Source organism: Moschus berezovskii, chromosome 19, assembly GCF_049115385.1.
Source record: "Moschus berezovskii isolate FMDL1 chromosome 19, NW_MosBer_1.0, whole genome shotgun sequence".
NCBI lineage: Eukaryota > Metazoa > Chordata > Mammalia > Artiodactyla > Moschidae > Moschus > Moschus berezovskii.
Window position 1 is genome coordinate 8,851,845 of NC_142478.1, and position 12,761 is coordinate 8,864,605.

The window sequence follows — 12,761 nt, forward strand, 5'->3', positions numbered from 1 at the left end:
TCTCTTATGCTTTCTAGCCTCTCTGCTGCTGCTGCTGCTAAGTCACTTCAGTCGTGTCCGACTCTGTGAGACCCCATAGACGGAAGCCCACCAGGCTCCCCCATCCCTGGGATTCTCTAGTCAAGAACACTGGAGTGGGCTGCCATTTCCTTCTCCAATGCTTGAAAGTGAAAAGTGAAAGTGAAGTCGCTCAGTTGTGTCCGACCCTTAGCGACCCCATGGACTGCAGCCTACCAGGCTCCTCCATCCATGGGATTTTCTAGGCAAGAGTACTGGAGTGGCTTGCCATTGCCTTCTCCTCTAGCCTCTCTAGGGGTACCTTATTCCAACTTACTACTCTGATATCTTGTTAAAAAAAAAAAATCAGTTACAAACGGATTATCACTTTGAAATGTCAATAATTAAAGAGTGTTTGAGTTGCAACAAAAATTGATGTTGTTTTATCATGTAACAAATAACCTCACTAAAAGGAGTCACATAATCATCACTGCTCTATTGCCTCTCAGATCTACAAGTTTGTCATGCACATTCAAATGACTACAGCAGCAACAACAAAAAAGGACAGGTTATAAATATATTTTTTGGGTCCCTTAAAGCTTAAATGGCTAGAAATATAAGGATTTTTCATTGCCTTTGCTTTTGGTACAGATTCTAAGTCAGACAAGACATTGTTCTCATTACAGTAAGCCCTTCTTATCTGCAAGAGATATACTCCCAGACCCCCAGTGACGCCTGAAACAGTGGGTAGTACTGAACCCTACAAATACTATGCTTTTTTCTATACATACAAACCTATGATAAAGTTTAATTTATAGATTAAGCTCATGAAGAGAATAACAACAACAGCTAGTAATAGCTATTTTTCCCCAACTTTAGAAAAGTTTTAGTGTTAGAAAATGGACAGACATGATAACATCAATATTTTAATTTACAAAATGGTACTGCAGAATGACAAAAAATCATAACCAGCTCATTTATCTCGTGATAATATGGTCTAGCCTATTCAGTTTTCACCCTAGAATACACAACATTTTGGCTCATGGATCCATTTTTGGAGTACCCAGTAATAAAATATAACAACTGTATCAATGTACCATAATGAAGGTTATGTGAATGCAGTCTGTCTCTCAAAGTATCTTACTGGGCTGTACTCACCCTTCTTGTGATGATCTGAGATGATGAAACCCCTACATCATGGCATGAAGTGAGGTGAATAATGTCAGCCTTGTGCATAGGCTCAGGCTGCTACTGACCTTCTGACATAATACAAAGGATGAACATATACTTAAGGTGATCCCGGATCACTGAGCCATGAAGATGTTGATGGCTGGATATCAGGGCAGACTCTGTTGATAACTGGGGATCCTGGGAGGGGAGGCCTGAGATTCCATCACACTTCTCAGAACAGCACACAATCTAAAACCTATGAACTGTTTATTTCCAGAAGTTTCCACTTAATATTTCTGAACCACAGTTGACCATAGGTAACTGAAACCTTGGAAAACAGAACCAACGATAAGAGGGACTCAGTTCAGTTCAGTCGCTCAGTTGTGTCCAACTCCTTGACACCCTATAGACTGCAGCACACCAGGCTTCCCTGTCCATCACCAACTCCCTAAGGTTGCTCAAACTCATATCCATCGAGTCAATGATGCCATCCAACCATCTCATCCTCTGTCATCTCCTTCTCCTGCCTTCAGTCTTTCCCAGCATCAGGGTCTTTTCCAAAGAGTTAGTCCTTCACATCAGGTGGTTAAAGTACTGGAGTTTCAGCTTCAGCATCAGTTCTTCCAATTCAGGACTGATTTCCTTTAGGACTGACTGGTTTGATCTTCTTGCAGTTCAAGACTCTCAAAGAGCCTTCTCCAATACCACAGTTCAAAAGCATCAATTCTTCGGCAGTCAGCGTTCTTTATGGTCCAAATCTCACATCCATACATGACTCAGCTTTGACTAGAGGGACCTAACTGGATACACACCTTATCATTCCAGCCACCACTGTTCACAGCCTTGCTCTCACAACTGTAAATCTCCTTATCTCTTTCTGCTGCAAACTTAGTAGTAACTTTTTCAATCACATTAATTCTCTCTTCATCTGTATCTTAAATGTTGTCTACACTAAACACTCAGTTTTTCATTTTAATAATCACAGTTTCCACTTCTAAAGGCCCCAGCTGGTTCTTTAAATCCACCTGTCATTTTTACTTGATGGCCAAAATCCCATTTTTAGGGGACTTCCCTGGTGGTCCAGTCGAGAATCTGCTTCCAGGGCAGGGGACTCGGGTTTGATCCCCGGTAAAGGAACTGAGATCCCACAGGCCACAGGGCAGCGAAGCCTGTGTGCCACAGCTAAGACTCAGTGCAGCCAAACAAATGAAAATAAATTTCTCAATGAAAAGTTTTTAGTTTAACAGAAAATGATAAGTATCGGCAAGGATATGGAGCAACCAGAACGCTGGGCACCGTTAGTGGACTTGTAACATGTGCAGCTACTACAGAAAAAACAACGTAAACAGAATGACGGTGTGCTCCAGCAACTTCACTTCTGGATATCTACACAGAAGAAGTGAAAGCAGGGTTTTGAAGAGACATATCTGTATATCTATGGCCGTAGCAGGGTTATTCATTACAGCTAAAATGGGAAGCAATACAAAATGTCCAATGACAGATAAATGAGTAAACAAAACATGATATAAATAACGGTATATTATCTGGTCTCCAAAGGAAGGAAGTTCTGACACCTGCTACAACATGAAAGACTCTTGAAGACACTGTGCTAAGTGAAATAAATCAGGCACAAAAAGACAAATACTACGTGAGTCCACTTACATGAGGCGCCGAGAAGAGGCAAATTCAGAGCGACGGAAGGCAGGATAGTGGCTGCCAGGGGCTGGGGCGGGGGGCCAGGCAGGGAGGATTTCAGGGGAACTGCAGGGGTTTTCTTTGTGAGGTGAGAACAATTCTGGAGATGGATGGTGGCAGTGGCTGTACAATACTGTGAATGCACATCACTGAACTGTATGGTTAGGTTCTGTGTATTTGACTCCGTTCAGCTGCTCAGTCGTGTCCGACTCTTTGCAACCCTATGGACTGCAGCACGCCAGGCTTCCCCATCCATCACCAACTTCCGGAGTTTACTCAAACTCATGTCCATTGAGTCTGTGATGCCATCCAACAATCTCATCCTCTGTGGTCCCCTTCTCTTCCTGCCCTCAATCTTTCCCAGCATCAGGGTCTTTTCTAATGAGTCTGTTCTTCGCATCAGGTGGCCAAAGTACTGGAGCTTCAGCTGCAGCATCAGTCCTTCCAATGAATATTCAGGACTGATTTCCTTTAGGATGGACTGGTTGGATCTCCTTGCTGTCCAAGGGACTCTCAAGAGTCTTCTCCAGCACCACAGTTCAAAAGCATTAATTCTTCAGCACTCAGCTTTCTTTATAGTCCAACTCTCACATCCGTACATGACCACGGGAAAAACCATAGCTTTGACTAGATGGACCTTTGATTGGCAAAGTAATGTCTTTGCTTTCATAGCTTTTCTTCCAGGGAGCAAGAGTCTTTTAATTTCATGGCTGCAGTCACCATCTGCAGTGATTTTGGAGCCCCAGAAAATAAAGTCTCTCAGTGTTTCCATTGTTTCCCCATCTATCTGCCAAGAAGTGATGGGACTGGATGCCATGATCTTGGTTGTTTGAATGTTGGGTGTATTTGACTACAATTAAAAATACTTGTTCTGCCTGAAATTATCACATTGTTTATCAACTATACTCTAATACAAAATAAAAAGTTTTAAAAAAACCCAGAAAAGTACTTGTTAAATGGGGACGGGGGGGTGGGAGGTGGATCAGCTGCTCAGGTAACAAAGACAGGAAGCAGGGGTTTCCTGCGTGTCTACCACGAGTTGACCTCTACATCAGTCCCCAACTCGTTCTTCTCAGATCCCCCAGGCAACGTGGCAGAAGCAGAAACACAGAAAGTAGTAAAGAAAGGGCAACTACTATTATATTCTCATCTTCCTCCTCAATAAGGAAACAAAGAAGAAACTTAGGCTGGGAGCGCTGGGGTCAGAGGCTACAGCCAGCTCTTTCTCCATGACTCCATCCAGCACCTGCAACCACCCACTTTCCTGGGCAACAACAGGCCCTCACTCACCCTGGAAATGCCAAGCACTGACTTGGACGTGCATTTCAATCAAGAGCTGATTCCTTCACCTTCGTAAGGGACAGATCTGCTCTCAAAAGAAGCTCTGACGAATACGACCTCTGAGGACAGTTTTTACCGCGAGCGCCGCCCTGTGAGGAGACGACGCCACTGTGCAGAAGCGTCTGCCCCCCGGCTCAGCCTCCCCGTGACCAGGGCTGGGGTGTGGGGCCAGGCTTCCAGGCCCACTGCAGAGGACAGCTGCCTTCCCTGCTGTCAAAGAAGCGGCATTCAAGAATCTAACGTTTAAATATAACCAGGATTTACCCTAGTTGGAAGCGAAGTCTGGCTTTGACACTAAACAAAAAGGCTTTAACAAGCTGCTCTGACGGATTTCATCCAGACGCCGCTAATGCACTGTCACATCAGGAGAGACCTGATGCGGAGCGGATGTAACCCTTTTAGGACAGAAAACTAATGCTCTCCTGAACGACCCAGGGTATGTACTTAGCAGCAGATTTGTCCTTTGCTAAGGCCCTAAGATTAGTTACTGATGGCCTGATCTAAGCCTGCCAAAAGTCCAAAATTAATAGGTGATTTCTCCGATAAAACAGGGACTCTGCAAGGCCTCCATCACCAGGCCGTCACTGACTCCCCCTGTGGCGCTTCTATCGCTCCTTCTGCAGGATGACACGTCTACACTGCACCTTCCTCAAACCAGTAGTTCTCAAACTTAGCCTGGCATCAGAACCCCCTGGAGCTAAACAAAACACAGCTTGCCAGGCCCCACCCACCACCAGTTCCTGATTCAGCTTGTCTGGGAGAAGATGGCCGAGCAAATGTGTTTTCACGAGTTCCTGGATGACGTCTCTGCTGCTGTTCCCAGGACCATGCTTGGCCATTCCCTGAAACTTCTCCAGGGCCAGACTCCTCTTGGCACACCAGCTCCTCAGCAATCCTGCTCACACCGTGTCTAAACCGCAGTGGGGAGCAGGGGCAGCCCAGGTCTCCCTCTCATCTTGCTCTCAGCACCCTCTGTCCCAGCAGGGGTCAGCAGCAGGGTCTATGGAAGGTGGAGGTGGAGCAGGCGCCCAGTGAGCTGGTCGGCTCTCTCCTTACTGCGTCCAGACCACGGAGGGGAGTGTGGGAGCACAGGCCCTCGTCAACTCTCTGCCTTCACAAAGGCAGGTGCTCCTCTTGGGGGCCCTGAGAGGCCAGGCTGGGCTGGGGCAGGATTCGGTGTCCCTGAGTCTCCTGCCCGATGAACAAACTGATGTCGTCTTGCTGGCAGTCCACTTTGACCCCGGATGTCCGTCTTCAGATCCCAGCCCCTTCATGACAGCATTCCCACCTGGACATCTGAAGGACAGACCTTTTCTGCACTGTGTACACAGATGTCCTTTTCAGTTCGTCCCTCCACCCACGCCCTTCTGAACTGTACACAGGAAGTACTCATTAAATATTTACCAAATTTAATTGAAAAATACTCGCAAGTCAGGCAGTGAGCACTGTAGCCATACCATTACTAAAGCAAAAGTCATGGAATAATTTCTATACACCAACAGCATTTCATGATGTATGAGGAACGCTGGGCTGGAAGAAGCACAAGCTGGAATCAAGATTGCCGGGAGAAATATCAATAACCTCAGATATGCAGATGACACCACCCTTATGGCAGAAAGTGAAGAGGAACTCAAAGGCCTCTTGATGAAAGTAAAAGAGGAGAGTGAAAAGGTTGGTTGAAGCTCAACATTCAGAAAACGAAGATCATGGCATCTGGTCCCATCACTTCATGGGAAATAGATGGGAAAACAGTGGAAACCGTGTCAGACTTTATTTTTTGGGGCTCCAAAATCACTGCAGATGCTGATTGCAGCCATGAAATTAAAAGACGCTTACTCCTTGGAAGGAAAGTTATGACCAGCCTAGATAGCATATTAAAAAGCAGAGACATCACTTTGCCAACCAAGGTCCGTCTAGTCAAGGCTATGGTTTTTCCGGTGGTCATGTATAGATGTGAGAGTTGGACTGTGAAGAAAGCTGATCGCCGAAGAATTGATGCTTTTGAACTGTGGTGCTGGAGAAGACTCTTGAGAGTCCCTTGGACTGCAAGGAGATCCAACCAGTCCATCCTAAAGGAAATCAGTCCTGGGTGTTCATTGGAAGGACTGATGCTAAAGCTGAAACTCCAATACTTTGGCCACCTCATGCGACGAGTTGACTCACTGGAAAAGACTCTGATGCTGGGAGCGATTGGGGGTAGGAGGAGACGGGGACGACAGAGAATGAGGTGGCTGGATGGCATCACCGACTCGATGGACATGAGTCTGAGTGAACTCCAGGAGTTGGTGATAGACAGGGAGGCCTTTCGTGTTGTGGTTCATGGGGTTGCTAAGAGGCGGACACGACTGAGCGACTGAACTGAACTGAACTGAACTGAACAGCATTTCATATTGAGAAAAGTTGTTCTCAATAACGTAAGCCTCCTAAAAATGTACTTTGGGAGAAAGACAGTCAGTTACAGACCAGAAGAGCTTTCATAATATTTCTGAAAGTTTCCAAACATTCTATTTATTTTTTCCAGGCACACATGTAAAATATAATGCTTTTGCCCCCCTAAATACTTTTAACCTTGGGCAATAAAGCAGAAATTAAGCTGATCTTCTTATTTTCTTTCTTAGAAGCATGGCCCTTACTTAGCTCATATTACCAAAGGAAAATAAATAGCAATAGTGTAGGGTTGTTCTTTAAAGGAAACAAAAGGTGGCAACTCACCTTAGAATTAGTTGTAACATCACATCTTCACAATGTAAACCGATGAGAGTTCTAAATAATGCCAGGGACACCACACAAAGCTGGGAAGCAACAAACACACATTCTATTTCAGACACTGAAAGGACATCTGTAACCCCCAAAGATGGTAAATACATCAGGATAACAAAATAAAATGGCCTTTATTTTTAAAGTAATTTCAATTTTTTTTTTAAGATGCTGCTGCCAGAGAGAATGTGTATTCAGACTACCAGTTCTCCTGTAGGATCTGATTCAACAATCTACCCCTGGGATCATGCAGAATCACTCTCCTGCAAAATGCCTATGCTCATATAAGATCCAGATAAATATGCCCCTACAACTCCGCAACACACACACACATGCACGCGATCTATTTATGTTGTTTGTTTTCCTATTTTCTTTTTTAATATTTTATTTATGTATTTGGCTGTGAGGAGTCTCTGTTATGGCACGTAGGAGCTTGTATTAATACTTGTGGCTTGCAGAGTCTTAGCTGCAACATGTGGGATCTAGTTCCCTGACCCCCAGGGATCAAATCCTAGATCCCCAGCATTGGGAGCCAGGAGTCTTAATCACTGGGGTGCCAGAGAAGACCCTTCTAGTTATTTTCAAATATGACATTGATTTTTTACAAGACAGGGCTAAAAGAAAATTGCATATACCCTGGCCAACTCTCTACCTAGAGTCCCCAGCCCCAAACCTCAACTCCTTTTGATTTGCTTCTTGGCTTTGGGGCAAAGATCTTCCTGAGTTCCATTTCCCATAGTGCTGAGGGGGTGATGATATACTTTCCTGAAGTATGTCATTAAGTTTTTTTTTTTCATTAAAAAAAAAAAAAAAGAATTCTTGCCATCTCTAATTTCTAAAAAGGAAGGATAAGGAGCCCAACAGAGAAAGTTCCCAAAGGTGCATTCTAAAATCACTGTGCCCTTTGGGGAGTAAGCATTTATTGTTCTATCCAGCCACTTAAGTAACTGAGGCTCTTACTGTTTGTACAGGAGAATAAGTGCTAGTCTGTCTTCTAGGCAGGACCAGTTTACAACCTGGTCAATGAAATTCATAACGGTGCTGCAGAGAAAGAGCTGTGCTTGGTGTGCCCCGAAACATCTCCTGTACTCAGGACAGGTCACGCCTTACAGTTAGGCAGAAGCAACACACTTCATCCCACTCACCCCACGCTCTGCGCGTTCCGCTCCTCTGCCTGGAGCGCCTTTCACTGTCTTCCGCAGGACAAAGCCTCCTTATTCTCCGAGACTGACCCGAGGCATCACCTTTCCTAAGAAACCTTCTCTTTCTCCCAGGATCACCCCTCAGCGCCTCCTCTCCCAGAACACTGAGTCCTTTCTGTATGCCACCACAGTAACCCGGGCAAATCACTGTCAAGGTGCTCAGCGCCCTGTATCTGCCTGTTTATTATTGAGTCCCAGGAGTCTGCTATTCTGTGTACAAGTATCCTATCAGAGGCATGACTTGCAAAGATTTCTTTCTATTGTGTTCAGCTCTCTTTTCAGTTTCTTAATGGTGTTCTTTGAAACACAAGAGTTCTTACTTGTTTATGCATTTTCGATTTCTTCTTGACTCAGTTTCAGAAGACTGTATCTTTCTAGAACTTGCCTGTTTCATCTAAATTATCCAATATTTTGGCATATAGTTGTTCACAGTATCCGTCATAATCCTTTTTAGTTCTGTAAGGTCAATAGTAATATCCCTTCTTTCATCCTGGATTTTATAATTTGACTCTTCTTAACTTTCTTCCTTAGTAGTCTAGCTAAAAGTTTGTCAATTTTGTCAATCTTTTCAAAAAACCAACTCTTTTTGAGGCTTTTGATTTGTTTTTATGAGTGAAAAATTCTTTAAATTCAATAGTGCTTTACAGTTTTCAAAAGTTTCACACATGTTTTCATAATATCCCCTTTTCCCCCTACGCGTTCCAGCTTACCACTGGTAACCACATTCATAATCTGTAGCTGTGAGTCAGCTTCTCGTCTGTTTTACTTACTAGTTTGTTGTATTTTCTAAATTCTACATATAAGTGGTATTATACAGCATGTGTTTCTCTTTCTGACTTACTTCATTTAGCAGAAAGCCCTCCAAGTCCATGCAAGCTCTTGCAAATGGCAAAATTTCACTCTTTTTTTTTTTCTATTTTTTTTCCTTTTTTTTTGGCTGCACTAGGTGCTCACTGTCACACAAGGGCTTTCTTGAGTTGGGGTTACTCTCCAGCTCCAGTGCACAGGTTTCTCTTGTTGCAGAGCACGGGCTCTAGAGCGCCTAGGGTTCATCAGTTGTGCGGCACGGAGTTAGTTGTCCTGTGCATGTAGAATCTTCCTGAACCAGGGATCGAACCTGTGTCCCCTGCACTGGAAGGCAGATTCTTAACCACTGGACCACCAGGGAAGTCCTACCAAATATTCTTTATCCATTCATTTGCTGATGGACAGTTTGGTTGCTTCCATAACTTGGACAGTTTGCAAACTGAAAACAATGCTGCTTATATATAACCATTAGGGTATATGGATCTTTGCAAAGTAGTGTTTTGTTTTCTTCCAATATACCTTTGCTTTTAAAACAATAATTGCAATTAAATAGAGACAGCCTATGCAGAGAGGGCTGCAAAGGATTACACTAAAGGTATGAGAGGATTTTCAAAGCTAATCAGAGCAACAAACTAAGGAATGGCTACCTAAATTCACACGTGCCCAGACTTGCATTTCAAAGCACTTATGGACAGAAATATGATCTCTAACACCCAGACTTGATACACTTCAGTTCTTTGGCTTTACTTGAGCTTCAGCCCCATTCCCTACTCCTTGTCTTCTCAGAAGCACATTCTGCGGGTTCTACAGAAGCGTCAACCCAGACAAACTGAGAAAACTGTCCAGAAAAGGCAGTAACTTCCGCCTCCCAGACAGAAGGGCTCCAGACAGCAAAACACACTACCTAGTTCATCTCCTCCAAAACAGAAAAGTAAAGGCTGAAAGGAAAATAAAGGAGGGGAAAGAAAAAGCAGAGAATAGTCATAGTTTTATTCCAAAAGCGAACTCTCCAGAAATCTGTCCTGAGTCATCACTTCCCTTCCACTGGGGCTCTCCTTACCCGGAATGGGGTGTTGATTCGGCTCGTGAGCGTATCCAAGATGTGGACATTCTCGTGCTGGTGCAACAGGATAAAGCGGAGGAAGATCTCAAGCAGTGCTGGCTCGGAGATGCTGCGCAAAAAGAGGTCCAGGTAGGCGGTTGTGGTCATGACCTCCTCCACAGTCACCTGGGCCCAACGACAGAGTGAACACAGGTGAGCCTCCCCTTGACGCTGCGATACACGCCTCTCCAATGGCCCCCGGCCTCATCGTAGTGACCCCATCAAGGCAAGAACACACCTGCCACAAGAACACACTTCAGAGCTTCATTTGAAGCCCCTAACCTATTCACACTCCTCAAAATCTCATGCTGATTCCGCCTTTTAATTCAGTAAGGGAAAAGCAAAGGCAGAAAGAAGCAATTCAAGTGTTCCGACAACCCTGATCACCAGATGCCGTTCAAATACCATCAAGATTTTAGTGTGTAATCACAAAGAGGGAAAAGATAATAGAAAGTATGTTCATGGTCCATAAAAAGAATTAGAAAGCTCAGTATAACTTGTTTCATTACTAGTCATTCAATAAACCTTTATTGGGATTTCCTATGAACAAGAAACTAGAAACAACACATTTTCTGTCCAGGAAGATGGGTTCTATTTATGATCTAGCAAACTAAATAATAATATAATAAATAGCAAATGACAGGTACAGAAACAAAATGCTGCAGAAATTCAGATATGTTTCAGGCAAGTTGCAAGTCAAAATTTTATAACTGAATAATACACATAAAGTATTATTTATAAACTGCTGTAAGAGTTTACTGCTTATAAAGTAACTGTGACTTTTTAAATAATACAGATTACTATTTTCTATGTGCTGTGATTTTCCCATGCAGTAAAACATCAATCTTTCAGGAAACAGACTCCTCTGAAGAGTCAAGTTTTTCAAAGAGCTGAGGATTTGATGCTTAAAGCAACAAATTTTTATTTTAAGCATTTTGACTGGGAATATTTTAAGAGTGAGTATACATTTGCCTTCCTAAAGGCAGAATTGTGCTTGTGTTAAGTCATGTCCGACTCTGTGGGACCCCATGGACTGCAGCCCGCCAGGTTCCTCTATCTGTGGGATTTTCCAGGCAAGAACACTGCAGTGGGTTGTCATTTCCTTCCCCAGGGGATTAAACCCATGTCTCCTGCAACTGCAGGCACTGGCAGGCGGATTCCTTACCACTGAGCCACCTGGGAAGCCCTAAAGGCAGAACAGGGTCATCAATTGCCATGCTGTCTGCAATACAGAAAGTCTCAAACAGGGTTTCACAAGAATTACCAGGCAAGCAGTTCAAAATTTCAGATTTCAATCTTACACCCTACAAAGCTAAGACACCTCCCCTGCCATGAGTCTAACACACTTGACGCTAAACGAACCAGATGGTGATAAATTCTGAGTGATCACGTCTTTTCTTTTCCAGTATTCGATCTTCTCTTTTCCTCACTTTAAGAGTGTTAGCTTTCATTTTATCATACTGTTACTGGGCCATTCCTTCAAAAAGGCTTTCCTCTTCTCCCCTTCTGCCTTCAAAATCCAAAACTCAGTTTAGAAACCAGCTCTCCAGACCTGCTATGTAAGTGTGGACAGCCCTCGTCAGGATGCATCTGCGCAGAAAGGCTTGAATTACTTTTATGAATTTCTTGGTTCTTGGGGATGTGCTAGATAGATGAGTCCACATAGATATTACCAAATCAGTTCTGTCTGTTTTCTTTATTCTAAGCAAGGCGCCTACAGTACATCTGAATGCACTCCCAGAACCCACCGACAGGACCCTGAGTGGCCTGAGCACTGCGTCCAGCCCTTCCATTCCCAGCTCAGTGCCAATCTTACGACTCCTCACCCAACACACCCCTGCGTCATCTGACCAGATGTGAAAGCTCTCTGTGCCCAAATAAAGCAAAGGAAACAGGTAAGCACCAATGACTTGGCCGACAAATTACTCTGAGAAGAGTCCTCCTCGTGGGCTGCCCTGCTTCTGAACAAACGGCTTCTATCCAAGCTCACAGCACTTACCATACTGTCCTGGGACACAAGCTGTGCCTGTTTCTTTATCACTGCAGGGCAATGTAAAGAGCCTGGTGCACAGAAGGTACTTAATAAACATTTCCTGAGCAAATGATGGCCTCCAAGGACCTGGCAATTTACATTTGCCAAAGTTGAGCTTAAGTTTTTTAATTCCTCTCTCTTCTCTGCATGAGATCTGAAGGCCCCGGTGAGTCAGGACTTTTTTTTTTTTTAATAAAAATTACAGAATAACTGATGTCACAGAAAAATTAAGGGGAAAGGACTGACACCACCACCAAACACATAGTTCCATTAGCTCACACCCATTGCACGACTGCAATCTCAGGGTCCTAGAGTAGAGATTTAACCTAAAATCATTTACACAAAATTTGAATTCCCTAGAAGAAAAAAACAAGTAGCATTAATTGATTCCTGGGTAGGGAAGATTCTCCGGAGAAGGAAATGGCAATGTAAGTATTCTTGCCTGGGAAATCCCAGGGACAGAGGAGCCTGACGGACTACAGTCCATGGGATCACAAAAAAGCTGGACACAACCGAGCAACTAAACAACAACAATCATTCCAAAGGGACCACATGTGTAGTTTCTGTGTCCTCACCTTACCCATGGAGCACTGCCGAGTCGACATGCTACACACAATTCCGGGAGCTGCCTTTGCACCAACAGTGTAGCATCAGCTTT

At 44.0% G+C, this 12,761-nt stretch overlaps 1 protein-coding gene across 8 annotated transcripts in view; it reads right to left on the reverse strand.

Moving 5' to 3' along the window:
* Nucleotides 1-12,761, reverse strand: part of FHIP1A (FHF complex subunit HOOK interacting protein 1A) — a 315,123-nt gene that overhangs the window by 30,959 nt on the left and 271,403 nt on the right. For all 8 annotated transcript variants that reach the window (XM_088827974.1, XM_088827972.1, XM_055405473.2 and 5 more), the window contains 2 exons: nucleotides 10,030-10,197; nucleotides 6,916-6,995 (listed from right to left, as the gene is read on the reverse strand). In XM_088827974.1, the coding sequence (XP_088684100.1) occupies nucleotides 6,916-6,995; nucleotides 10,030-10,197 (248 nt within the window). The remainder of the gene's footprint in view (nucleotides 1-6,915; nucleotides 6,996-10,029; nucleotides 10,198-12,761) is intronic.